General features: G+C 38.7%; 4 protein-coding genes across 5 annotated transcripts; all 4 read left to right on the plus strand.

The window, feature by feature from the left end:
• Nucleotides 1-5,144: 5,144 nt before the first annotated feature.
• Nucleotides 5,145-8,360, plus strand: LOC111641406 (L-sorbose 1-dehydrogenase-like). Its single transcript, XM_023387566.1, has 6 exons — nucleotides 5,145-6,133; nucleotides 6,293-6,504; nucleotides 7,088-7,268; nucleotides 7,344-7,475; nucleotides 8,039-8,160; nucleotides 8,283-8,360. The coding sequence occupies exons 1-6, from the start codon at nucleotides 6,091-6,093 to the stop codon at nucleotides 8,358-8,360; spliced, it is 768 nt and encodes a 255-aa protein (XP_023243334.1). The 5' UTR covers nucleotides 5,145-6,090.
• Nucleotides 7,952-10,274, plus strand: LOC111641412 (glucose dehydrogenase [FAD, quinone]-like). Of its 2 annotated transcripts, none has more exons than XM_023387573.1 (7): nucleotides 7,952-8,160; nucleotides 8,643-8,813; nucleotides 8,893-9,040; nucleotides 9,278-9,438; nucleotides 9,541-9,718; nucleotides 9,779-10,001; nucleotides 10,072-10,274. In XM_023387573.1, the coding sequence occupies exons 2-7, from the start codon at nucleotides 8,769-8,771 to the stop codon at nucleotides 10,205-10,207; spliced, it is 891 nt and encodes a 296-aa protein (XP_023243341.1). In that variant the 5' UTR covers nucleotides 7,952-8,160; nucleotides 8,643-8,768; the 3' UTR covers nucleotides 10,208-10,274. The 2 variants fall into 2 exon arrangements, with proteins under 2 accessions (XP_023243341.1, XP_023243342.1); XM_023387574.1 differs by having other exon boundaries at nucleotides 8,145-8,160; nucleotides 8,610-8,813.
• Nucleotides 10,275-19,123: 8,849 nt separating this feature from the next.
• On the plus strand, nucleotides 19,124-24,554 carry LOC111641413 (L-sorbose 1-dehydrogenase-like). The gene is made up of 5 exons (XM_023387575.1): nucleotides 19,124-19,786; nucleotides 22,489-22,700; nucleotides 23,284-23,464; nucleotides 23,540-23,671; nucleotides 24,235-24,554. The coding sequence occupies exons 1-5, from the start codon at nucleotides 19,744-19,746 to the stop codon at nucleotides 24,387-24,389; spliced, it is 723 nt and encodes a 240-aa protein (XP_023243343.1). The 5' UTR covers nucleotides 19,124-19,743; the 3' UTR covers nucleotides 24,390-24,554.
• Nucleotides 24,555-26,283: 1,729 nt separating this feature from the next.
• On the plus strand, nucleotides 26,284-27,914 carry LOC111641407 (L-sorbose 1-dehydrogenase-like; the record flags this gene model as incomplete). The annotated part of the gene is made up of 5 exons (XM_023387567.1): nucleotides 26,284-26,320; nucleotides 26,362-26,573; nucleotides 26,811-26,991; nucleotides 27,065-27,196; nucleotides 27,802-27,914. Coding segments are annotated over exons 1-5 (675 nt in total), but the record flags the coding sequence as incomplete, so codon positions are not given.
• Between the last annotated feature and the right edge of the window lie 9 nt (nucleotides 27,915-27,923).

Raw genomic sequence — 27,923 nt, forward strand, 5'->3', positions numbered from 1 at the left:
GATTGTTCGGTGATGCCTACTCTAGTGGGAGCATTGCCTCATGCAACGGCTGTCATGATTGGTGAAAAGGCAGCGGATTTAATTCGTCTTGAACCTTATAGTTGACCTTTATAGTTTTTATTCATTTCATTGTGTTTACATGCAAACAACAAACAATAACATGTATATACAGAATGAATTTTGATTATACTGTATACTGTAATTTGTAAATTCGCGGCCATTTTAAGATATTATGAGGCTTCTAGCTTAATGTCATCACACAAATATGGATGTAGAATAAAAACAGTAATAAACCTGAAACAATACAGGACCGGTGTTTTTACTTGTCCGTTTCATAACATTCTGTCCTTCCACTTTTAATTCACTTCGTATTGAATCAGGTAAGGTAACTATGGGCGATCTGCAAGGAGAAGGTGCCTCCTGAAAGGACTTTCTACGGGAAATTGGGCCCTGTTAAGGTGTTAGACACGTGGCCGAAAATCAGGAGAGTTCTAGGACGACATGGAGATATGCTCCTGAAGGATTTTCTATAGAAAATTGGGCTCTAAACATGGTAAAACTCCACGCAGCCAGGCTCGAATCCGATACTAGTAGTGTTTATTGGTTTCATCCATTACGAAGGCACACTAAATAATGATTTAAATAACGATAGATTTAAAAAACTAGGCCTTAGCCTAGAGTGAAGAACCCCCTAAGTTGGGGTCCGCGTAAGAATCGAATTTAACACACTTTTCCTATTTTTTTATGAAAAAAATGAATACGAAGATCGTATAAAATAGTTCAAGTATGACATGTCGATTATAGAACAGGGCCTGAAGAAATTATTTGGAGGTGGGGGGGAATTCTTAAACTCATTTATCGTAATAAATAGTTTGCACGGGAATAATCCCAAAGAATCCACGTGTTTTAATGTATTCGATAGGCTTTTTAGTCTGCTTCTGCCTTCAATTTTCTTCGTCTAAACATGAAGTTTATGACTACATCGTGGGTGAGTTTCATTTATTTTATTATAAATTCTCATCTATTATATTACATACAATACAATCTTGTATCAAAGTGTATCTACGGATCGTTCGAGAAAGAAATGACTCGAGTTCTTTATGATTCTGTTGAAAGGAAGCCCAATTTACCACACACCAAACGAGCTGTATCGTAGGGCCTGGCCTTTTAAATTTATTATTTAATGTAAGGCCCCGTTATTAAGGCGTATGTTTATAAGTCTAAATCTTTAAAAAACACCTCAAATTAAATATGGTATCTTTAATTCGTCTTAATAGGAATCTTATAATTTATCTTAATAGGAATCTTAAGATTCCTATTAAGATAAATTATAAACTAGTAACGTTAATGATTAGCTTTTGTGTAATTTTGTATAGTAATACCTGTAAATAACCCTCCGAATAACGGCCATCTATTAAAATGGCCGTTATTCGGAGGTAGTTTTGTATGCATTTCATAAAGAAATGTTCCATTAAAACACGTCAGATATAGCCGAACCCTCTAACAGCGGCCACCTGTAAACTGATATTTAGAAGGCCTCCTTTCCTTATTCCCTTCAGCTTCTAGAGAAGAAGGAAAGGAGGCCCTCTAAAGAAGTTGAAGGAGATTGAAAGGAGGTCCTCTACCTTTTGCCCATCTGACTAAGGCACCCATCAGTGGCCGAGTGAATAAAACTACTGAACGTTGGTCGTTGGTCGTTGTTTCACGCCTCTCCAAGGTGCGGTTAACCGGGTTTTCTTTACGTTTGTAACACCTAAATAGGGGCCAATTTCCCATAAAAGACCACCAGGGAGGCAGATCGTCCGTCGTGCTGCTGTATTGGAATAAAATCTAAATTTGACTAAGTTCCGAGCCATTTATCTTTACGAGGGCCCCAGCAGACTCAAAAAAATCGGCAATATTTCGCATTTACGGGGGCCTCGACAATTGTTACAAATAATTCATTCTACTGTATTTGTTGTTACGTTAATTTGACAAAATATAAAGGTGTTTCTTTATTACTGATTCGATGATTTAATATAATTGAGGCCTCGGGAAGGTGATTCGGGCCTCTCTTGGCCTTCGAAAGGCCATGCGTGAATAGAAGAACGTATACAACTAACGCGAGGTAGCCTAGATGCGGGCATTGTTCGTAATACACTGAATGTAAGGAAAGCCAGCGGGATGCAAAAGGGGCAATCCTGGCATCCCTGCATCTTGCCCATAGTATAAAGGATGCCTTTATGTGTGTGCGATCCAATTCCTGTTATAAAGTTCTTAATAGAACTGATCAATTTCGTGTTATAGAGACTTGTACCTGTATGATCTTTATGTAAATCCGTATCGTTTAACTTTATCCTTGAGGAATGAGGTCATATGTCATCTATACTGTCAATTATATTATTTTCTGTATGTATTATCCCCGCTAACAGAGCGTATCAATTTTTCCTCTAGTAGATTAATCCCTCCCTCGCTCGAACTTCCGAAAAGCTTTTAATTAAAATTTAATAAAAGAAACACTATAAAATAAAAGGCCCGAATTCATTCGACTGACGTTAACGTAAAGGTCAATTCTTAGAGAGAGGCCCTACCGTAAACGGTGTAAAATTCCTATAAGCATTTGTTACAAATGCTTTCAACGGTCACGTAAGGGGGAGACCTCAAAAATATACGAAAATCTATGGAAATTAATTAAGTTCAAATTTTTTAGTTCATAAACTGCGTAAAGAACACTTGGAATAAGTAGGTGACACGTAGTTAACAGAGCGTTTAAAGTGACAGTACATTTATGCATCATTTTAATCTGCAAGCTTTTACGTATTGTGGAGGAATGCCAAAAAAAGTGTCAAAGGGTCAAAGTTCTCGTGTTTCCTAATTTATATCCATAGGAAGTGGGTTCCGTTTCCGGGAGTACACCCTCTAGTATCGAGAGTAGGCACTAGATGCCGTCGCAAATCCTACCCATCGTGGGTTTGGTCAGGACCAGAATGGGAGAAGCAGAATTGTTAGAAAGAGGGTCGACCATTTGAATGGATCACCTACGCAGCAGGGCCTCACACGTTGCGGGGGCATTCGACAATGTCTGGTAGCAATCCATTGTGGAAGGCTGCTTACGATTCAGAGACCCTCCGCCTTACGGGTAACGAAAGCATACAAAACTGTGTCTACGGAGGCGGTCCTGGTGTTGGCCAGTCTGCTGCCGTTGCCTCTGTTAGCCAAGAGGCAGCCTTCTAAGAACAATCGTGTGGAAGGTATAGAGGCTAAGCATTGTAATCAGATGTACCCAGTCAGACTTAGACGTCAGACAGATGTACTAAGAGCCCATCCTGCCCATAGAATAGGACTAGACTGGGATGTCGGTGAACCGACAGACGACAGTGTTAAAATATACACTGATGGCTCTAAAGACGGTAGCTTAGTAGGTGCTGCGTACTGCGTCTTTTCTGATGGAGTACAAATGTACAGTCAGCTGGTCAGACTGAACGAGAAGGCGTTTGTGTTCCAGGCGGAACTGGTGGCCCTGGAGGTGGATCCTACAACATCCAGGTCCAGAGCCGATTACGGTTTACTCTGACAGCCAGTCGTCGCTTCAGGCCTTGAGCAACGGTTACCACAGGGACGAGACAGATCAGAGGTCGGGTACTGAGAGCGAGGTACGCACGACACGTTACCCTGAGGTGCTCCAGTGTGTTGTAATTGGCTTATGACGAACGCAAATTCTGATCGGAAACGGGAGGTTCCCCACTTCAAGTCCAAGTTCGAACAAGATGTTAGCTGCTTCTGTGGATGCCCTCGTGGCGACGTGAGGCACTATGTACAGTACTTGACTGTCCTCTTAGAAAATAAAAGGGAAGGCACTGCTAAAATATCATATAATATGTCTTTTACGACTCCACATCATCGCATTCACTGTCAATATCTAGTTTGAGTTTTTGCCATCTTACATTTATTCTATTTGTCAACCTCTAACCCATTTTCTGCTGTAAATATGAACCTAAATAGTTGAAATTTCTGTTTTAAACTCATCTAATTCTTTCTCTTTTCTCTCACTAACAGCCCAAATCTTAATTCCATAAACTAAATCTTCTATCGACTTTTTAATCCCCTTCTCTGTAAATCAGTTCCTAACTTTTTATGGATCAACTTTAATTACTTTCTATCTCATTAACACAATATCAATTGCGAATAACATATACCATAGCTCATTTCTCACCCCATCCTGCAATGATTCGCCTAATACAGTATTAATAAAATAAGATATGGGCTTAAACTCGATAAACTATAAAGTCTATCCTAAACCCCTAAAAAAAATTATTTTCAATACTTTCCTTGATATTCGAGTAAATTTTTTTACGAAATTTCACGAAATTTATCAGACAGAAGACCTTATAAATAACGTTACGTCATCAACGACAACAATTAAATTGCAGCTTTAGCGGCGATTGTTACCGAATAGACAATACAAACGTCAATTGTTGCCGACGCCATTTTCGTATCGCCGGCAGTTTCCAAGAAAAATACCGAAATTTTTTTCTAGTTTTAAAAGAAATAACGAAAGAAATAGCTGAGAAATTGTAGAATAATAAAGGGAAAAGGGAAAGACAGAAACACCGTATTTTAGTAAAGGAAATAAAATTGAACCATTTACCATGGCGAAATCAAAGCTGTACAAATGGCATCGCAGACAATGAACGTTCTTCGACTTCACGGAACAAGGAAAATGTTGAGTTGGTCTCTCAGTATGTTGGCAAAGATGGTCGCCAAACCCTTGAAAAAATTGCTGCGGCTACTCACTTATCAAAGACTAGTTGCCAGCGTATTTTAACTGAAAATCTTAACATGCAACGAGCAAAGGAAAAGTCATGATGAAGGTGTTTTTTTTTTATTCTCAAGGAATTGTTCGTTTAGAATTAATTCCCAAAGGCAGAACAGTAAACAAGGAGCATTATCTAGACATTTTATGTCGTTTGAGGGAATTTATTCGTCGTAAATGGCCACAGATCTGGCAAAGTGGAGACTGATACCTTCTGCATGACAACTTAATGTGCTTCAACACCCCCGCCTATTCACCGGACTTAGCCCTGTGTGATTTTTATTTGTTTCCATCAATGAAAAAGCATTTGCAGGGAACGCTGTTTTGTGTCATCAGATGAGGTGAGAGCAGCATCACAGGAGGCCTTACGGGAGATTTCAAAAAATGGCTTCACATAAAAAATTTAATAAATAAGCATATTCATTGTTTCGATCTACATTGTTAAAGAAACAATATTTATCGGAAGACAATGAAAAATATTGTTTCGGTATTGTAAAAGATTTACTTGGCAATTATTTCCGAGTCTAATCGTTTGGACTTTCGCAAGGCTATGGACTTTCTATTAGTACAACGGTTGAGTGCCCAGGAGCACGATTGCACCCGTACGTGGGACCCGGGAACTCAACCGTTGTAGCAATTGAAAGTCTATATCCTTGCGAAATTTTAAACGAGGGGGGGATTTTTTTTCAAAAACGAATTTTTCCAAATTTCCAAAACTTCCGCCGAGGCGGCTGACCAAGTCGACTGGTCTAAATCTTCTGAACAAGTAATTCGAACGCTGGCAGCTAGTAAAGGAAGCTTAAATTAACTAAAGGAATTGATTGGGAAAGTAATAGGTCTCTTCGACCTATAAGCTCAGTGGATGCGCTGGGCTTATAGGGAAGGGGACACCGCTGACCGTTACTAAGAGCTGGATTCCCTTTGGTAAAGTGCTTTATGTGAAGAACAGGCTGCACCAAAAACGTATGTCTAAGTAGGAGGGTTGGACTTGAGAGTGAGGAAGTCAAGAAAGACAATGAAAGTTAGTGGTCTCTTCTTGGGTTACACCAGAGCCAGAGTCAGAGCCGAAGCATTTATCTCAGGTTCGACTTAAAATAGTCCAAGACCCGGTAGCTGCTGGGTATCAGACCAAGCCTACAATACCTAGTCTCTTTGTACTCTGTAATGCCACTTGGCAGAACAGAAGCAAATTGCTTAGAGTTTGTTGTATGAGGATCACCCGAGGAAAATTCTTTGGGTTGTGTTGCAATATAGTTCATAAAATGCTGGATTGGATGAATTAATTAAGAAATAAGGCAATGCAACACGTGGACGATCTGAATAGGAGGATTGACAAGGGAGGTACTTCTTGGCAAATCGCCTATGTTCTCACATGGCAAAAATCTTAATAGTTAACTGACTTTTGGACCAAGCTATATTTAAAAATATAAAATATCAGCTGTTGCATTTCATAGGTTTGCTTCATTAATAAAAATTTAATTCATTCTTTATTTTTTTTAGTTGGAAGCGGATCTGCCGGATCGGTGGTGGCTAGTAGGCTGTCGGAGGATCCGAATCACAGTGTTTTATTGTTAGAGGCTGGGATAGAACCTAATAAATTGTCATACATCCCTCTCATGCCGCTTATTCAGAATGCGGATCTGATAAATCCACCGAACTGGGGATACAGGGTCCACCCACAGAAACGAAGCTTTTTTGGTTTTCACCACAATGTAAGTTCATAATTTTATTGGATCATTGAGAAATCAAAATTTAATTATCTTAATTATTCATTCTTGGTTACTTTCAAATTCTGTTCGTGTTCCATGCTGCCCACTAGTGGTGCCGAGTGAATAAAACTAGTAAGAATTGGTAGTGGAGGCGCAAACACACAAACCAGTTGGTCGTGGCTCGCCACAGGCTGGCCACGTGGAATTTTCCCGGTTTTCTTCAGCACCTAAATAGACTCCAGTTTCCCATAGAAAATCTTCCCGTGAGGCATCACCCAAATGTCACGTTCGTTGGCGTATACAAAGAAACAATCCTCGCTATCCACCAGTGGCAAAAACCATTGAACATTGGTCTTGGGTTCGCGTGTGGTTGGATGGAGTTTTCTTCACTTGTCTAACACCAACTAGGGACCATTTTCCCATTTAAGTCTTTCGTGAGGCACTGAGGCACCCTTTCTTGGCAGGTTACACGCGTGTTGCACAGACTTATCTCGTTAATCCTGAAATCCCTCTAAATTGGGTACTTTTAATTGGATCAGATGAACATTTTTACAGTATTTTACATATAACCATTAATTTGTTTCAGTCTCCCCCATGGTTAGCTGGCAGAGTTCTAGGAGGAACCAGCAATTTAAACTTCAATCTATACGTTAGAGGTCAAAGAAAAGATTACGATTTGTGGGCCCAACAAGGAGCAACCGGATGGAGCTGGAAGGATATATTCGGATACTTTATCAGAGCAGAAAATAACATCAATTACCATAATGGTAATGCTTAATTAAATTTAAAAAGAAAACAGTGAATAAAATTAGATTTTAAATTAATTTTTTTTTACTTTTTAGAATTTCATGGAGTAGGAGGTCCATTGACTGTTTCTCATTCGCCGTATTACAGTCCATTACTGAAAAATTTTTTGGGTGCAACCAGAGAGATGGGTCTACCCATACGTGATTTTAATACCGATCGACACGATTGTGAGTAATCGATTTAATTAAAAGAATCTTACTGGACATTTTCTAAAGAATATGCATATAATCGTAAGAGAAATGAGATTCAATGGGTACCACAGATACATATTGCAACTACCATTGAACTGTGTAATATATTGAAAATTATGGGTTGTTAACCCGTCTGAATATGATCCAGGATCCCTCAGAGCGGTAGGATACCACCTTAACTGCTCGGCCATCCGTTGAATCGGTGAGGTTTTAATGAGTATCTGTTGTGAAGGATTTTTTCGTAATACCCACTGAATTTTATGTTTCAGTAAGTAAAACTTACTTAAGAAGCATAAAATTCAATGAGATTTTCGTGGTTCTATAGTTTGATAGACATCGAGTACCATTGTAATCTATACAATATATACTAAATTTCATTTCCCTCGTAGTTATAGTCCAGTTCAGGATCTCTTATGGGGTCTTTAATATATTCTCTTTCCTTTCCTCACATTGAATATATTCCGACATTATAAATTTCATGTATTGTGCAATATGAGCAATTCTCAGTAAATTATTTGCATTTATTCTTTATTTTACAGCATTTTATATTAGTCAAGGGACCATCGAAAACGGAAAAAGGAAAAACTCTTATACAGCATACATCAAGCCAAACTTGCATCGATCTAATTTAAGAGTGGTGACTTCAGCACTGGTTACTAAGGTAGTGTCATATAAACGTCTAACACAGTTTTAAAACTTCGAATCTCTATGGGTTTGTACTTTAAACACCTGGATTTTCACTGAAAATACTCGGAATAACACGGGATTTTATGCAGATTTTAGTTAAAACTGCCAGCGAGTAGCACTAGAAGAGACGTGCCCACCTGTGACGGAGTAGATAAAACCACAGAACACCAGTAATTGATCGCGAGTTTGCGCCTGATTCAACAGGCTGGCTGAGTAGGCTTTTCGAGTTTTCAACGTGGGGTTAATGCAAGGACCACTCATAATGGCTTGATAAAAAACGCCTCTCTTAGTGCCCATGGGGCAGAAATTAAATTGTATTTCCGTAAAAAACACGTGTTTAAAGTCAAAATTTACCGAGATGAATTTTTAAAAGTTGTGTTTGACGTTGGTATTGCCTTCTATATATTCCATATTTATAAGAAGGCCCTAAATTTTCCAAATTTGTTCTTTAATTAGATATTAATAGATGAATTTAAAGAAGCGAAAGGAGTGAGTTACGAATATTTTAACGTTACAAAAATAGTATACGCTAGAAAAGAAATAATCATCTCTGCCGGAACAGTTAACACTGCAAAACTGCTTATGCTGTCTGGAATAGGGCCTCGCCAGCACTTACACGAATTAGGAGTAAGTAGAAATGGGTAAAAAGTAGATATAAATTTTTTATTTCTTGTATTAATAATCTAAATAAGTTGCCTGTTTTTAGATTCCAGTCGTAGCCGATTTGCCTGTCGGAAAGAATTTTCATGACCATGTCACCACTTCTGTCATTTTTACAATAGATAAACCATATTCTTTACACGCGCTATCACTCACGCCAAAAGATATTACGGACTATAAAGTTCATGGAAGATGTAGGATTTTCAATAGTTATAAATTTATAAATACGGGATGGCCCATCAACTGAACCATCAGTTACATATACAAATCTTACTCAAATTGGTGTTTAGAGCCAGATTACAATATGTGAAATTGGACGTATATTGAAAACATTGTAACAAAAGATATTTGAGAAAGATTTGTATATCTGTTATAATAAGCTTGGTAGGACATCCTGTGACATATCTTATTAACTTTTATCTAAATTACAGGTCGTTTGACTTCCTTAGCTGGGGTGGAAGTCTTAGGATTCTTGAGGACTTCCGTAGAAAAGGAAGGTTGGTCGGATATTTTAGTTGCCATTGCTGCAAATTCATTATTATCTGATACAGGTTTGCCTCTTCTTACACCTCAAGTGGGTCTTAGAAAAGATGTAAGTGTTTTTAAATTATCTTTTTTTTGAAAAATTATATACAGAAAGTCCGAAAGACAGTTAACTGTGTAAATCTCTCAAACATGGTATCAAATATTACAGGTATACATCAATGCATTTAGCAGGTATAAATTCAAACATACTATTTCCTGTACCCCAATTTTTGTACGTCCGAAAAGTCGCGGTATCGTTAAATTGAAGTCTGACGATCCCTTTGATCAGCCCATAATTAATCCCAACTATTTTGCCAAAATAGAAGATCTCCTGTCTTTGATAGAAGGTAGGGACCTGAATTCTTTACTGTATTTTAGTCAATTGTCTTACAAATTATACATTGTAGGTGTGAAATTCTGCAAAGCCTTCGGGAGGACACATTCCATGAGAGAAGTTGGGACGAAGGAAATTAAATCTGTATTCCCTATGTGTGATCATTTCCCTTACAACAGCGACGAATACTTGGCGTGTGTGTTAAGAGTATTCACAGGTAGCCTTTACCACGGTAGCGGTACTTGTAAGATGGGCGATCCTTACGATCCTAGGACAGTTGTAGATCCAAGTCTAAGGTAAGAAGAAACTTGGATTTATGAAGAACATTTTGTATTAAAATTAATTAATCACACATTATTATTTTAGAGTAAAAGGCATAAGGAATTTGAGAGTGGCAGATTGTTCGGTGATGCCTACTCTAGTGGCAGGATTGCCTCATGCAACGGCTGTCATAATTGGAGAAAAGGCAGCGGATTTAATTCGTCTTGAACCTTATAGTTGACCTTTACAGATTTTAATTGTTTTATTCTCCTTTATTGTTTGCATGTAAAGTATACAGATTAACCTAAACAGTCAGCAATCTATGCGTTGTCAAAATATAATTTGTATATTCGGAACCATTTTAAGATTTTATGAGGCCTCTAGCTCAATTTTTACAGGCATCACACGATTACATTGGAATCCGGTTATTATAATCATAGATAATGTTATCAATCGGCTCCAATCGATCCCAAAACACTATATAAGAGTAATCCGCCTATTACAATCATACTTCGGCTATTGTTATCACTGTATATGTATGTATACAGTGATAAGTGAGTATGTATGTATGTATATATATGTATACACTGGGGATATTCGTACACATTCGTACTGTATTTATTAGCAATAAACTGTACTGTATTCAATAATAAATATTGTTATCCTTTGTTTAATATTATCCGCCGGTTATTGTTATCAAAGTTGCAAGTCTTATAATGGATTTCTTTGTATTAATTGGTCGTTGGTCGCGGGTTTGTGCCTAATTAAGGGGAGTTTTCCGGGTTTACTTCACGTGTCTAACACCTAAATAAGGGCCAGTTTTTCCATAAAAGTCCTCCGTCCCTTCACAAATTGATGGAATAAGGTAACGCAACACCCTGGCAATCCAGTCAAAATAAGGCAGCAATTTAACCTATACACGGGTTAAGTGACTTTTGGGTCTCTCTGTGGTGCGACCCAAAAGTCAGTTAACTATTAATTAGCATTCGTATACTTAAATAATTATGAAAAAGTATCAAATAAAAATGTTTATCCTAATTTAAATACCTCTTTTTCCCCCTAAGAGTCAAATTATAGTATAATTTTACAATTAAGAAAACGTTTATATGTTAATTATAAGTCTGCAAAAGTTTATATAATCGTCAACAGATGGCATTGAGATCGATTTCTCTTGTACACTGTTGCCAGATTTTCTTTTATTTTAAAAACGAGTGGTAAATTTACTCTGTTCCTTACAGAATAATTTTGAGACATATTTTATGACATTTTACCATCGTTTTATTGCATTAAAATGAGTATAATTTATGTTAATTACGAAATTCTAAATTCCTAAAAATATATTATATAATAAAATTGACTTTTGGGTCATGTTCTCTTTTACATAATTCAAAAATCCATTTAGAGATTTAAATATAATATAAATAAGTCACGGTCTAAGATACCTTTAGAATTACAAAGGACACGGGTCATCACATTAGAAATCACTTTGTAATGTTACAAACTGGATATTTCTTGACCCCACTGCGGGTCAGACCGGCCTCTAATGCGTATAATTATTATGATTATTCAAACATTAGGATTGTTTTTAATACAGGGTAATTCAAAATACCTGTGATTCCCATAACAACAGGCGTGTTAGCGTGTGTTAGTCATAGATAGGAGGGATGTATTCGTTTGAACATTTAGTAGCGAAATGGTGCTCAAATAGATCGTATTCTATGTAATTGAATTGGCATTAGATTCTATGTAATGGCAAGCAGTTAAGGAGTCAGAATGCCGCTCCTTAACATTTAAATAGTGTTACAAACATGAAGAAAATCCGGAAAACTCCACGCGGTCAACCCATAGTCGAGGCATGAACTCACCGGAATTCAGTTGTTTTATCCAATCGGCCAATATGGGTCCTTAAGAAGAACAAAATAAATTATCATTGAAAAAAAAATTCCATAAAGTCTTTAACGAGAGCCATGTCTATTATTATAAACGGAAATTATGGCCCTAATCGTTTCCATTATCATCATTACAATCGCTTTTTCCCGCTTATAATATACTTATCACGCATATTACGAAGGTTGTTTACATTAGAACATTCATGATTCTTGCTACCTGCAAATTAGTGACTGAAATGCCATTTTACAAGATGTGATTTAAGTAAATAAGTGTAATTTCTTGCTCGTGACAAAGAAATTTTAATGCTAAATTCGGGAATGATTTTATAACAAAGTACTAGCATTGAACGTTCGAGTAATGATTCTTCTATTAAATATAACTGTGTTTATATATAAGCTTGAGAGGGCCTCGCTACACTTTAGGGCCTACTCAAAAGTCCAGCACTATAAGAAGACAGTATAGGATCCAGTACGTGGCAATTGGGCCAATCGTGTACTGTTACACGAGTTTAAAATCTTCACTCCTAGAAAGGGTCCTGAGAAAGGCCCTCGTATGTACTAAAGATTAGGATCACAAGTCTAAATCAGGCTCTGAATATGGCACAGAGGGTTAACAGATTTCTTCCTTTCCAATAAGCAAAAAAAGGGGCTAAAAATAATAATAATAAGTAAATTTGCCCAACAGTAACTTCACGAATCACAATTTCTCGTGTATTAGCTATTATGTTAATTAGAACTGACTAAATAGGAACTTATAAAACAATAGATGAACCTTGACAACGTAACCCCATTAACTCGAAATAACTAATAATAATCAATTTTACGAAGGAAAAAAAAATAATAAATATATAAAATTATCTTCTTTACTGTTTAAATGTTTTAGCCATTTTTTTCTCCATAACTTTTGATGGCACGCTGAGTTGCCATTGTCGTATCAAATATGTCATTGTATGCCCTTGTACTTTAATGGTATAGAAGGATCTACCAATGGAGTCCTCCTGGGTATCATTACATCAAGAGGGAATCCTCCTGGGTAACATTACATCAAGAGGGAATCCTCCTGGGTAACATTACATCAAGAGGGAATCCTCCTGGGTAACATTACATCAAGAGGGAATCCTCCTGGGTAACATTACATCAAGAGGGAATCCTCCTGGGTAACATTACATCAAGAGGGAATCCTCCTGGGTAACATTACATCAAGAGGGAATCCTCCTGGGTAACATTACATCAAGAGGGAATCCTCCTGGGTAACATTACATCAAGAGGGAATCCTCCTGGGTAACATTACATCAAGAGGGAATCCTCCTGGGTAACATTACATCAAGAGGGAATCCTCCTGGGTAACATTACATCAAGAGGGAATCCTCCTGGGTAACATTACATCAAGAGGGAATCCTCCTGGGTAACATTACATCAAGAGGGAATCCTCCTGGGTAGCATCACATCAAGAGGGATGCCTCCCAGGAGGACTTTAATGAGAAACTGGCCTTTAGATGTGTTAGACACATGGAGAAACCCGGAAAACTCTACATGCCCAGCCCGTTGCGAAGCGCGAACCCACGACTAACAATTAGTATTCCGATGGTTTTATCTACTCGGCCGCTGGTGGGCCTTCTAGGAAGTCCATTATAGGTTAGGCCAAGGTGATTAGGGGAGTGGGGCCCGACATATCCGGACGGATCGCCCTCCAAAAACTCCTGGGTTTTGTCCACCCGTCCGGTATCGATACCGGATCTCCCACACAGCAGTAGACTGCCTGGAAGGGTGTAAACAACAATATTTTCCTCTGTTGGGAGTAGACAGAAGCGTTATATCGAAGATGAAAAATTCAAACATTCGTTTATCACGTGCCACAACGTAATTTCGCATTAACCGGTTGGCATTTAATGTTAATTGTTAGTTAGTACGAAAAAGTGATTTCGATAAAAAGCATTCCATGAAAAGTCATTACACAATTGGGATGTGTTTATGCAGTTTCGACACAATTAAGTGGGTCGTCAGACGTGACGTAAATTTCGATGACTCTAATAGAAAAATAACAATGGATAGGGGGGTCATCCGATCGAAAAGTGGACAGCGACATTGTTTTTTTTCCCCTATTAAACTCGCCCTTTAGTCCTGATTTTCTGGTGTCTATAAATAACTATTAAATGTGGGTACGATTGATTTATATTTAAAGTATAGTCACACAATTATGGAAGGTTTAAGTGGGTAATGATAATTTAAATTGGGAAAATTTGAAGTGTCCAGGAAGTTGGTGCGAAAATTGAGGGAAATTACGGGGTGTTGAGGGGAGAAATTAGTTAAGGAGGAGGAGGAAATTGCGGAAGGTAGTGCGAAAATGAGGGGATGGGGAGAGAGTGAGGAAAAATGACGAAGCCAGCGCGAAATCTGGAGGAGGAAACGGGGAATATTACGGAGGAAGATGAGGAAAATGGTGGGAAAATGGGAAAACTTGCGATGGAGGTGAGAGAAATGGAAGAAAAATAAGAAAAATTGAGGAAAATGTGAGAAAATCGAAGGGAAAGTGAGAAAATTAGGGAAAAAATTAAGGAGAATTGCAGAATCAGCTTCAGACTCCATTTAAATCTAAAATTAGTTTTAAAAAAATATATAAAAAAATCTAATTCCAAATTCTCAAATTTGAAATAATTAAACTTTACACAGACGGATTTACGGTAAATTTCCTTAAATTTCCCTTACATTACCAGTCAAAATAGCCATTAATTGTCTGGCAAACGTACAAAATCCTCGACTAATTAACATGAACATTTCTTTATATTACTTCACTAACGATTCGAAATTTCCCGAATTATAAAACAAAAATAAACGATTACAAAAGAAAAAAAAAATAAAATAAAATTCGAAAATTTCGATAGAGACTGAGGTGCACTTCCTCCTCCTCCTCCTCTCCTTTTCAAAATGGTAGACCTTGGTGTGACGTCACAGAATCGCTAGACCGAAACGCTTTCGCTTTCCTCTTATCCTCGTGGCAGTGGGCCGTCCTTGGCCACACAACAAACACACGAGGAGCACGTGCCCGGCGAGATGCACGACTTTCTACACTTGAGTCGCGTGATTGTACCTCGTGCCAGTGTTGGGTGTTAATTGTAGAGCTACCGTCGGTGCTAATGATGATCCACAGAATCGTCTCTCTCCTCTTCTTCTTCTGCTTCCTAACCTTCATTCTGGCAGGTAAGACAATTGATTTGTGTGTGTGTGTGTTGCTTACATAACTTTACATTGTTTAAAAATCCTCTAATTTAACCTTAAAGTCGTGTAAATTTCTATAGTTTCCTATGCACTTTCTGCTGGAAAACGGGGAGGATCCAGGGAATTCTAGTCCCTGGATCCAGGGAACATCTATTATTTGGTCTCATATTGTTTAGAATTCCCTAATTTAACCTTAAAGGGAATAAATTTCCTTATTTCACACAGGGAAAAATTCCCTAATTAATTAATTAACGGGTAGAACACAATCAATAAGCAAAGATCCATAAATACAGCGTGGCCCATAAGACAGTTAAACATTTTGTACGCGATTAACCGACTTTCGGACCACCCCGTAAATAGAAATTTTTGGAATTTCTTGTAGGAAATAAGCTCCATTGCTGAAAAATATCTCAAACGGAAGGGCCTACACCTATTCGGTTTTTCAGTTACCGCTCTAAATAGGGAGGCACGTAAGGCACGTAAGGCCCCTTTAAGACGGATAGAAACGATCGAGGAAAGCCTTCGTAGCGACATTTTGTCATTATTTGAAGGAAGTTCACATTGTCTGGACTCTAGAAGCGTGACGAAAATTTTAACGACATTTTTAACGTCAAGGGTAGTCGACCTTCGTCCCTTTAATGACAAGTAAGTCAATGGGACGTTTACTGTCCACAGATCGTTACACTTAGCGAAAAAATATGAAATCCGGAGACCATTCCGATTCGAATTTTACACGAGTTTTAAGAAAATAAGGGTAGAAAAGGCCCTAAACTTCTACCGAATCTCGCTTGTTTGTCCTCTCGAGGGGTGGAAGAAAAATAGTGTCGAAATCTATACGCTTTAAAATGGCGGTTTCGAAAAAGGTACATCGAAAGGAAGTACCCGTCATTAGTGAAGAATCCTTGTCAAATGGTCACGATTTTTCGTGAAACTTTTATTATGTAATTACTCACCCTGGAACAATAGGGATGAGTTCAGGGACAGAAGCTGTCAACGCGATTCGAAATAGCACTCGAAGGCTATTAATTATCATTCTGTTGAATATACTCACGAAATTATTTAAAGCATTTGTTTAATTCCCCTTCATCTCTCCTCCCTTTGTAGTCACAGAAATGGACACAGTTGCCCAATTGTTTCCGTTTGTTTATAACTTGTCACCTTATATTGTTCGTCCGAACCAGTTTTCTGGGTATTGCTCGTGATTTATTCCGTTTTTTTTTAAGAATTTTTAGCTGGTTCAGGCCTTTCGGAATTCGACAGGGGCCTTGCCACTTAATTTTTAAGGTCTCGATAAATTAAAAAATTAAAATAGCTTAAGATCTTTCTTCTTAATTCACGAGAAATTCAATAGAGTTACACGCGTAATTTCCAACAAACGTTTCGAGGCCTCATATGTCAGGCCTAAGCCAAATGATCCTAGCCTAATATTTACTTGTTTTGGTCCTGCATTTGCTTGCACTTGACTTATAATTTACATGGCTCCAGGTTGGCCTTAGTTTTTTTGGGGGCCTCACATTTAGTTAGCGTTGGCCTTACAATCTACTTGCCCCTATCTGATAGGGCCTGCAACAGATTCTTTTAAGTTTCGGCTACTATTTTGGATAGCGTGCAATCAATTCCTGATGATCTTCAGAGGAAGATAGCTCTAGTTTGAAGAGTAATCATCTGCAGTTCCTTTCATCCATTTTGTGGCAAGCAGATCGAAACGTTCTTTTTTGCCCCATTGATTATGACCTTTACTCGATGCCACATGAATGATTGTTCAAGTAACCTACTAATCTGAAAACCCAAAGACTCCATTTTCCCACATGAAATTCCCTTATTGAAAAATCCTTTGTCGGTTGCGGGGAATCGATTGTTTTTAATTAACTGTAATTGTTTCAGTCGAAGAAGACGATGAAGATTCGCCTCAGAAATTATTCTTTATTGAAAGTTCCCAAAAAAGTCAGCACTTGATAGATACTTGCAGAGGAAGATGCGATGCATCCAAGAGAGAAGCTGTGTGTGGCAGCGATAGGAGGGTATATAATAACTTATGTCAACTCCTACAAAATAATTGCAGGTACAGTAATTCATTATTTTGAATCCTCCTCCTCCTCCTAATAATCTTAATCCTCCTCCTCCTAATAATAATCTTAATCCTCCTCNAGCCGAACCTTCAATAGCGGCCACTTATAAACCTCCGTTTAAGGGTGTCCGTTTACTGGAGGTTCGGCCGTATCCCCGATAATAATTTAAATGCTATAAATAATGTTACCACGCGACTAATCGGCGATATCAATCTATAGCCTCTGGCATTGCTAACCTGTTTTACAGATTGCCTTCCCGACTTTTTTTGCAACCTGTTAATTAATAACTACTGTTTAGCAGACTAACAGTTGTAATTGAACAGAGATAAAGCTACCAGAAGGAAGGGCAAATACTAAACGTGACGTAAATACAACTGAGGCCTTCTTTCAGCACTACTAAAGGCCTCAATCTCGCTGCCCTTCAGCTTCTGTGCTGTACTAAAGTACCGACAAATCCTACGTCTTTGCAAAAATGTAAGGTTGTGAAGGTAAAAAGCCGAAATAGTATGGGTTAAAGGTCAGTCTAGCTACTCGCTAAACTGACCTTTAACCCCCTAGTGTTGAAACAATGAGTTTTAAGAGCTACCGTTTGAATTCCTAGACCTTTAGAACACGCTGTAAAACACGGCCTGGAAGTTTCTAGTGTAGGACGATCTCTGTCCGTCTCACTAAGGCCCGGGCCTTTTACCTTTACGAGGCCCTAGTAGACTCAAAAAACAAAGCAGCGTTAAAAATTCCGATAGAAGAAATAAAGATCATTTTTAATACACAAGACCTTCGTAAATATGAGGCCCGGACCAGTTGGCTCTAGTCAGAAGGGGCCTTCTCACGTGAGAGGAGATATTCCTAACTTATTAGCATTAATTTAATCGTCATAGGGCAGCTGAAACTGGGATGTGCGAAAGTAGAGTCGAAAAACTTCTCATAGGCCCCATATTAATTGTAGTGTGTTACTTAGATGTTCCATTGTTTGCAGGTTCATGTCTTGTGTTAACAAACAGCGTGATGTGATAGACAAATCCTGGTGGAACAGGTATTCATTGTTTAATAGATAGAAAACTTCCCGTTTAAGTGAAAGTGGGTCATCTTGTCTGGTAACATTTAAAATCCGTGTATTTTCAGATATTTGAGGCCTATTTACAGGGGAACCGACGAGATTTCGCATTTACGGGGGCCTCAACGTCAATTGTTACAAGTGATTCATCCTATTAAGTTAATTTGAGAAAATATAAAGGTGTTTTCTTATTACCATTTCGATGTTTTAATATACTGGAGGCCTCAGAAAGGTTATTCGGGTTCCTCTTGATTTTGAAAGGCCAAGAGTGTGGAGCAATTACTGCGAGGTGGTTGTTCTCTTTAATCATAATATAATGAATGCCAGGAGCGCCTAGAAGGGTGAAAAAAAGAGGAACCTAATCCCTTTAACTCTCTCATGCCCCAGTAAGACAACAAAGAACCCGTAAAGCATCCAAAGTCACTCTACAAAGCTCTCTTCAGACTTTTTTCTCGATTTCCAGTAAAAAGTCTTCCCATGGGCGATCTACCAAGGGGGAGAGCGACAAAGGTGGGTGATCACCCACGTGTTGCATTACCTTATTTCCATCAATTGAACACGACCATCAGCCTCCTTTCTCACTTCCCCCTTGGCAGATCGCCCATGTGCTTTCTATGGGAGGACTTTCTACTGGAAACCCCCATTTAGGGTGTTAGACACGTGAAGAAAATAAGAAAAACTCCGCCATCCAGTTGGTCAGGTTCGAACTCATTAGCTACTGTTATGGATGTTCTATGGTTCTTGCTTCACCATGCTCATGGTCTTTGCATTAACTACAAGAGTTGTTCTTTTTTTTTTCAGTTGGAAGCGGATCTGCCGGATCGGTGGTGGCTAGCAGACTGTCGGAAGATCCGAATCACAGTGTTTTATTGTTAGAGGCTGGNGCAATTGAAAGTCTATATCCTTGCGAAATTTTAAACGAGGGGGGGATTTTTTTTCAAAAACGAATTTTTCCAAATTTCCAAAACTTCCGCCGAGGGGGCTGACCAAGTCGACTGGTCTAAATCTTCTGAACAAGTAATTCGAACGCTGGCAGCTAGTAAAGGAAGCTTAAATTAACTAAAGGAATTGATTGGGAAAGTAATAGGTCTCTTCGACCTATAAGCTCAGTGGATGCGCTGGGCTTATAGGGAAGGGGACACCGCTGACCGTTACTAAGAGCTGGATTCCCTTTGGTAAAGTGCTTTATGTGAAGAACAGGCTGCACCAAAAACGTATGTCTAAGTAGGAGGGTTGGACTTGAGAGTGAGGAAGTCAAGAAAGACAATGAAAGTTAGTGGTCTCTTCTTGGGTTACACCAGAGCCAGAGTCAGAGCCGAAGCATTTATCTCAGGTTCGACTTAAAATAGTCCAAGACCCGGTAGCTGCTGGGTATCAGACCAAGCCTACAATACCTAGTCTCTTTGTACTCTGTAATGCCACTTGGCAGAACAGAAGCAAATTGCTTAGAGTTTGTTGTATGAGGATCACCCGAGGAAAATTCTTTGGGTTGTGTTGCAATATAGTTCATAAAATGCTGGATTGGATGAATTAATTAAGAAATAAGGCAATGCAACACGTGGACGATCTGAATAGGAGGATTGACAAGGGAGGTACTTCTTGGCAAATCGCCTATGTTCTCACATGGCAAAAATCTTAATAGTTAACTGACTTTTGGACCAAGCTATATTTAAAAATATAAAATATCAGCTGTTGCATTTCATAGGTTTGCTTCATTAATAAAAATTTAATTCATTCTTTATTTTTTTTAGTTGGAAGCGGATCTGCCGGATCGGTGGTGGCTAGCAGACTGTCGGAAGATCCGAATCACAGTGTTTTATTGTTAGAGGCTGGGATAGAACCTAATAAATTGTCATACATCCCTCTCATGCCGCTTATTCAGCACGCGGATCTGATAAATCTACCGAACTGGGGATATAGGGTCTACCCACAGAAACGAAGCTTTTTTGGTTTTCACCACAATGTAAGTTGATAATTTTATTGGCTCGTGTATTGCGTTGACTTTTCCCATTAATCCTGTAATCCGCCCATACATTGGGCTCTTAATTGAAACGGGATCTTTACACTTTTCTCTTTCCCTCTGAGACACCTTTCTTAAGTTGGAAACAAGTGGTTCCACAAAATAACCGCTTCCAATGACGGCACGCCACTGCATAAGAGACAAGCTCATCTTCCTTTTGTACCAAGCTTTAAATGATGATAAAATGGCAAAATTGGGATATAATGCGCCAAATTAGCATTGGAAAACCTCTTATGCCCTCGACTACGGCTATGTATAACAGATATGCCAATCAGACAAAGTTCCTCATCTTCCTTTAACGCTAATCATCATCATTTAAATCTGGCAAAGATGATAAATTCCATAATGATGTTGGCTAATTCTTGACCGTAGCCATATGATTTACAGTAGAACAATTATTTAATTAACCTGTTAACAACGGCTGCCGATAGGAACAGTAAAAATGGCCGTTGTTCGGAGGTAATTTTAAAACATGTTTCCGAAAGAATGAAGGATAAAGCCGAACCTTCAATAGCGGCCACTTATAAACCTCCGTTTAAGGGTGTCCGTTTACTGGAGGTTCGGCCGTATCCCCGATAATAATTTAAATGCTATAAATAATGTTACCACGCGACTAATCGGCGATATCAATCTATAGCCTCTGGCATTGCTAACCTGTTTTACAGATTGCCTTCCCGACTTTTTTTGCAACCTGTTAATTAATAACTACTGTTTAGCAGACTAACAGTTGTAATTGAACAGAGATAAAGCTACCAGAAGGAAGGGCAAATACTAAACGTGACGTAAATACAACTGAGGCCTTCTTTCAGCACTACTAAAGGCCTCAATCTCGCTGCCCTTCAGCTTCTGTGCTGTACTAAAGTACCGACAAATCCTACGTCTTTGCAAAAATGTAAGGTTGTGAAGGTAAAAAGCCGAAATAGTATGGGTTAAAGGTCAGTCTAGCTACTCGCTAAACTGACCTTTAACCCCCTAGTGTTGAAACAATGAGTTTTAAGAGCTACCGTTTGAATTCCTAGACCTTTAGAACACGCTGTAAAACACGGCCTGGAAGTTTCTAGTGTAGGACGATCTCTGTCCGTCTCACTAAGGCCCGGGCCTTTTACCTTTACGAGGCCCTAGTAGACTCAAAAAACAAAGCAGCGTTAAAAATTCCGATAGAAGAAATAAAGATCATTTTTAATACACAAGACCTTCGTAAATATGAGGCCCGGACCAGTTGGCTCTAGTCAGAAGGGGCCTTCTCACGTGAGAGGAGATATTCCTAACTTATTAGCATTAATTTAATCGTCATAGGGCAGCTGAAACTGGGATGTGCGAAAGTAGAGTCGAAAAACTTCTCATAGGCCCCATATTAATTGTAGTGTGTTACTTAGATGTTCCATTGTTTGCAGGTTCATGTCTTGTGTTAACAAACAGCGTGATGTGATAGACAAATCCTGGTGGAACAGGTATTCATTGTTTAATAGATAGAAAACTTCCCGTTTAAGTGAAAGTGGGTCATCTTGTCTGGTAACATTTAAAATCCGTGTATTTTCAGATATTTGAGGCCTATTTACAGGGGAACCGACGAGATTTCGCATTTACGGGGGCCTCAACGTCAATTGTTACAAGTGATTCATCCTATTAAGTTAATTTGAGAAAATATAAAGGTGTTTTCTTATTACCATTTCGATGTTTTAATATACTGGAGGCCTCAGAAAGGTTATTCGGGTTCCTCTTGATTTTGAAAGGCCAAGAGTGTGGAGCAATTACTGCGAGGTGGTTGTTCTCTTTAATCATAATATAATGAATGCCAGGAGCGCCTAGAAGGGTGAAAAAAAGAGGAACCTAATCCCTTTAACTCTCTCATGCCCCAGTAAGACAACAAAGAACCCGTAAAGCATCCAAAGTCACTCTACAAAGCTCTCTTCAGACTTTTTTCTCGATTTCCAGTAAAAAGTCTTCCCATGGGCGATCTACCAAGGGGGAGAGCGACAAAGGTGGGTGATCACCCACGTGTTGCATTACCTTATTTCCATCAATTGAACACGACCATCAGCCTCCTTTCTCACTTCCCCCTTGGCAGATCGCCCATGTGCTTTCTATGGGAGGACTTTCTACTGGAAACCCCCATTTAGGGTGTTAGACACGTGAAGAAAATAAGAAAAACTCCGCCATCCAGTTGGTCAGGTTCGAACTCATTAGCTACTGTTATGGATGTTCTATGGTTCTTGCTTCACCATGCTCATGGTCTTTGCATTAACTACAAGAGTTGTTCTTTATTTTTTTTAGTTGGAAGCGGATCTGCCGGATCGGTGGTGGCTAGTAGGCTGTCGGAGGATCCGAATCACAGTGTTTTATTGTTAGAGGCTGGGATAGAACCTAATAAATTGTCATACATCCCTCTCATGCCGCTTATTCAGAATGCGGATCTGATAAATCCACCGAACTGGGGATACAGGGTCCACCCACAGAAACGAAGCTTTTTTGGTTTTCACCACAATGTAAGTTCATAATTTTATTGGATCATTGAGAAATCAAAATTTAATTATCTTAATTATTCATTCTTGGTTACTTTCAAATTCTGTTCGTGTTCCATGCTGCCCACTAGTGGTGCCGAGTGAATAAAACTAGTAAGAATTGGTAGTGGAGGCGCAAACACACAAACCAGTTGGTCGTGGCTCGCCACAGGCTGGCCACGTGGAATTTTCCCGGTTTTCTTCAGCACCTAAATAGACTCCAGTTTCCCATAGAAAATCTTCCCGTGAGGCATCACCCAAATGTCACGTTCGTTGGCGTATACAAAGAAACAATCCTCGCTATCCACCAGTGGCAAAAACCATTGAACATTGGTCTTGGGTTCGCGTGTGGTTGGATGGAGTTTTCTTCACTTGTCTAACACCAACTAGGGACCATTTTCCCATTTAAGTCTTTCGTGAGGCACTGAGGCACCCTTTCTTGGCAGGTTACACGCGTGTTGCACAGACTTATCTCGTTAATCCTGAAATCCCTCTAAATTGGGTACTTTTAATTGGAGCAGATGAACATTTTTACAGTATTTTACATATAACCATTAATTTGTTTCAGTCTCCCCCATGGTTAGCTGGCAGAGTTCTAGGAGGAACCAGCAATTTAAACTTCAATCTATACGTTAGAGGTCAAAGAAAAGATTACGATTTGTGGGCCCAACAAGGAGCAACCGGATGGAGCTGGAAGGATATATTCGGATACTTTATCAGAGCAGAAAATAACATCAATTACCATAATGGTAATGCTTAATTAAATTTAAAAAGAAAACAGTGAATAAAATTAGATTTTAAATTAATTTTTTTTTACTTTTTAGAATTTCATGGAGTAGGAGGTCCATTGACTGTTTCTCATTCGCCGTATTACAGTCCATTACTGAAAAATTTTTTGGGTGCAATCAGAGAGATGGGTCTACCCATACGTGATTTTAATACCGATCGACACGATTGTGAGTAATCGATTTAATTAAAAGAATCTTACTGGACATTTTCTAAAGAATATGCATATAATCGTAAGAGAAATGAGATTCAATGGGTACCACAGATACATATTGCAACTACCATTGAACTGTGTAATATATTGAAAATTATGGGTTGTTAACCCGTCTGAATATGATCCAGGATCCCTCAGAGCGGTAGGATACCACCTTAACTGCTCGGCCATCCGTTGAATCGGTGAGGTTTTAATGAGTATCTGTTGTGAAGGATTTTTTCGTAATACCCACTGAATTTTATGTTTCAGTAAGTAAAACTTACTTAAGAAGCATAAAATTCAATGAGATTTTCGTGGTTCTATAGTTTGATAGACATCGAGTACCATTGTAATCTATACAATATATACTAAATTTCATTTCCCTCGTAGTTATAGTCCAGTTCAGGATCTCTTATGGGGTCTTTAATATATTCTCTTTCCTTTCCTCACATTGAATATATTCCGACATTATAAATTTCATGTATTGTGCAATATGAGCAATTCTCAGTAAATTATTTGCATTTATTCTTTATTTTACAGCATTTTATATTAGTCAAGGGACCATCGAAAACGGAAAAAGGAAAAACTCTTATACAGCATACATCAAGCCAAACTTGCATCGATCTAATTTAAGAGTGGTGACTTCAGCACTGGTTACTAAGGTAGTGTCATATAAACGTCTAACACAGTTTTAAAACTTCGAATCTCTATGGGTTTGTACTTTAAACACCTGGATTTTCACTGAAAATACTCGGAATAACACGGGATTTTATGCAGATTTTAGTTAAAACTGCCAGCGAGTAGCACTAGAAGAGACGTGCCCACCTGTGACGGAGTAGATAAAACCACAGAACACCAGTAATTGATCGCGGGTTTGCGCCTGATTCAACAGGCTGGCTGAGTNATAGCGGCCACTTATAAACCTCCGTTTAAGGGTGTCCGTTTACTGGAGGTTCGGCCGTATCCCCGATAATAATTTAAATGCTATAAATAATGTTACCACGCGACTAATCGGCGATATCAATCTATAGCCTCTGGCATTGCTAACCTGTTTTACAGATTGCCTTCCCGACTTTTTTTGCAACCTGTTAATTAATAACTACTGTTTAGCAGACTAACAGTTGTAATTGAACAGAGATAAAGCTACCAGAAGGAAGGGCAAATACTAAACGTGACGTAAATACAACTGAGGCCTTCTTTCAGCACTACTAAAGGCCTCAATCTCGCTGCCCTTCAGCTTCTGTGCTGTACTAAAGTACCGACAAATCCTACGTCTTTGCAAAAATGTAAGGTTGTGAAGGTAAAAAGCCGAAATAGTATGGGTTAAAGGTCAGTCTAGCTACTCGCTAAACTGACCTTTAACCCCCTAGTGTTGAAACAATGAGTTTTAAGAGCTACCGTTTGAATTCCTAGACCTTTAGAACACGCTGTAAAACACGGCCTGGAAGTTTCTAGTGTAGGACGATCTCTGTCCGTCTCACTAAGGCCCGGGCCTTTTACCTTTACGAGGCCCTAGTAGACTCAAAAAACAAAGCAGCGTTAAAAATTCCGATAGAAGAAATAAAGATCATTTTTAATACACAAGACCTTCGTAAATATGAGGCCCGGACCAGTTGGCTCTAGTCAGAAGGGGCCTTCTCACGTGAGAGGAGATATTCCTAACTTATTAGCATTAATTTAATCGTCATAGGGCAGCTGAAACTGGGATGTGCGAAAGTAGAGTCGAAAAACTTCTCATAGGCCCCATATTAATTGTAGTGTGTTACTTAGATGTTCCATTGTTTGCAGGTTCATGTCTTGTGTTAACAAACAGCGTGATGTGATAGACAAATCCTGGTGGAACAGGTATTCATTGTTTAATAGATAGAAAACTTCCCGTTTAAGTGAAAGTGGGTCATCTTGTCTGGTAACATTTAAAATCCGTGTATTTTCAGATATTTGAGGCCTATTTACAGGGGAACCGACGAGATTTCGCATTTACGGGGGCCTCAACGTCAATTGTTACAAGTGATTCATCCTATTAAGTTAATTTGAGAAAATATAAAGGTGTTTTCTTATTACCATTTCGATGTTTTAATATACTGGAGGCCTCAGAAAGGTTATTCGGGTTCCTCTTGATTTTGAAAGGCCAAGAGTGTGGAGCAATTACTGCGAGGTGGTTGTTCTCTTTAATCATAATATAATGAATGCCAGGAGCGCCTAGAAGGGTGAAAAAAAGAGGAACCTAATCCCTTTAACTCTCTCATGCCCCAGTAAGACAACAAAGAACCCGTAAAGCATCCAAAGTCACTCTACAAAGCTCTCTTCAGACTTTTTTCTCGATTTCCAGTAAAAAGTCTTCCCATGGGCGATCTACCAAGGGGGAGAGCGACAAAGGTGGGTGATCACCCACGTGTTGCATTACCTTATTTCCATCAATTGAACACGACCATCAGCCTCCTTTCTCACTTCCCCCTTGGCAGATCGCCCATGTGCTTTCTATGGGAGGACTTTCTACTGGAAACCCCCATTTAGGGTGTTAGACACGTGAAGAAAATAAGAAAAACTCCGCCATCCAGTTGGTCAGGTTCGAACTCATTAGCTACTGTTATGGATGTTCTATGGTTCTTGCTTCACCATGCTCATGGTCTTTGCATTAACTACAAGAGTTGTTCTTTTTTTTTTCAGTTGGAAGCGGATCTGCCGGATCGGTGGTGGCTAGCAGACTGTCGGAAGATCCGAATCACAGTGTTTTATTGTTAGAGGCTGGGATAGAACCTAATAAATTGTCATACATCCCTCTCATGCCGCTTATTCAGCACGCGGATCTGATAAATCTACCGAACTGGGGATATAGGGTCTACCCACAGAAACGAAGCTTTTTTGGTTTTCACCACAATGTAAGTTGATAATTTTATTGGCTCGTGTATTGCGTTGACTTTTCCCATTAATCCTGTAATCCGCCCATACATTGGGCTCTTAATTGAAACGGGATCTTTACACTTTTCTCTTTCCCTCTGAGACACCTTTCTTAAGTTGGAAACAAGTGGTTCCACAAAATAATTCCTCTATAAATAGGGGAACCACTGGTGTTCAACCTCGAGATTCTTTTCCAAATAACCATTAATTTGTTTCAGTCTCCCCCATGGTTAGCTGGCAGAGTTCTAGGAGGAACCAGCAATTTAAACTTCAATCTATACGTTAGAGGCCAAAGAAAAGATTACGATTTGTGGGCCCAACAAGGAGCAACCGGATGGAGCTGGAAGGATATATTCGGATACTTTCTCAGAGCAGAAAATAATAGCGATTACCATAATGGTAATGCTTAATTAAATTTAAAAAGAAAACAGTAAATAAAATTAGATTTTAAATTAATTTTTTTACTTTTTAGAATTTCATGGAGTAGGAGGTCCATTGACTGTTTCTCATTCGCCGTATTACAGTCCATTACTGAAAATTTTTTTGGGTGCAATCAAAGAGATGGGTCTACCCATACGTGATTTTAATACAGATCGACACGATTGTGAGTAATCAATTTAATTATGTAAGGTATATCTTTGTACTCCTGTATATAAGAGAAATGAGGTACCACAGAAATCCTCCGTGCACAATTGAACTGTATGGCATATTGCAAAAAATTCCATGATTTTCAACAGATGTTATGAAGTGTTTCTGTTTCGTATCCACTGAATACGGATGAGGACGTAGAGGAGTAAATAAATAAAATAAAACCCATTGATTTGCCAAAAAAATATGCCCTTATTAAAAACCAGAACTTTAATGGTTTTCAATATGGTTCCTTCTGATCAATGAAGATTTTTAATGTGTCGGGAAGGGTTTCTTGTAATACCCACCTAATTTAGCGCTTTTTAAATGCATTTTACGGATTCAAGGGTATTGTAATATATCGAGAATATCATTGGTAATAAACGTAATTGTTTATTTGTATAAAACAATACGACAAGTGAGCAATCTGCCGAGGGTTATTCTCTGAAGGAATTTCTATGGGAAATTAAATTTCCTCGCCATGATTTGCCTGGCATATAAATTAATATTACGGTACATAACTGTGTTATGCAATATAAGCAATTCTCAGTAAATTATTTGCATTTGTTCTTTGTTTTACAGCATTTTATATCAGTCAAGGGACCATCGAACATGGAAAAAGGAAAAACTCTTATACAGCATACATCAAGCCAAACTTGCATCGATCTAATTTAAGAGTGGTGACTTCAGCACTGGTTACTAAG

Source organism: Centruroides sculpturatus, unplaced genomic scaffold, assembly GCF_000671375.1.
Source record: "Centruroides sculpturatus isolate CEXI.00-Female unplaced genomic scaffold, Cexi_2.0 scaffold1333, whole genome shotgun sequence".
Taxonomy (NCBI): Eukaryota; Metazoa; Arthropoda; class Arachnida; order Scorpiones; family Buthidae; genus Centruroides; species Centruroides sculpturatus.

Bases quoted from the DNA above. Each gene is read 5' to 3' on its own strand.
- LOC111641406 (XM_023387566.1), top strand. From the start codon at position 6,091: ATGCAACACGTGGACGATCTGAATAGGAGGATTGACAAGGGAG. The intron at 6,134-6,292 runs GTACTTCTTGGC...TATTTTTTTTAG, and splicing joins TAGGAGGATTGACAAGGGAG to TTGGAAGCGGATCTGCCGGA. The intron at 6,505-7,087 runs GTAAGTTCATAA...AATTTGTTTCAG, and splicing joins TTTTTGGTTTTCACCACAAT to TCTCCCCCATGGTTAGCTGG.
- LOC111641412 (XM_023387573.1), top strand. From the start codon at position 8,769: ATGCTGTCTGGAATAGGGCCTCGCCAGCACTTACACGAATTAGGA. The intron at 8,814-8,892 runs GTAAGTAGAAAT...GCCTGTTTTTAG, and splicing joins AGCACTTACACGAATTAGGA to ATTCCAGTCGTAGCCGATTT. The intron at 9,719-9,778 runs GTAGGGACCTGA...TATACATTGTAG, and splicing joins TCTCCTGTCTTTGATAGAAG to GTGTGAAATTCTGCAAAGCC.
- LOC111641413 (XM_023387575.1), top strand. From the start codon at position 19,744: ATGCAACACGTGGACGATCTGAATAGGAGGATTGACAAGGGAG. The intron at 19,787-22,488 runs GTACTTCTTGGC...TATTTTTTTTAG, and splicing joins TAGGAGGATTGACAAGGGAG to TTGGAAGCGGATCTGCCGGA. The intron at 23,465-23,539 runs GTAATGCTTAAT...TTTACTTTTTAG, and splicing joins TAACATCAATTACCATAATG to AATTTCATGGAGTAGGAGGT.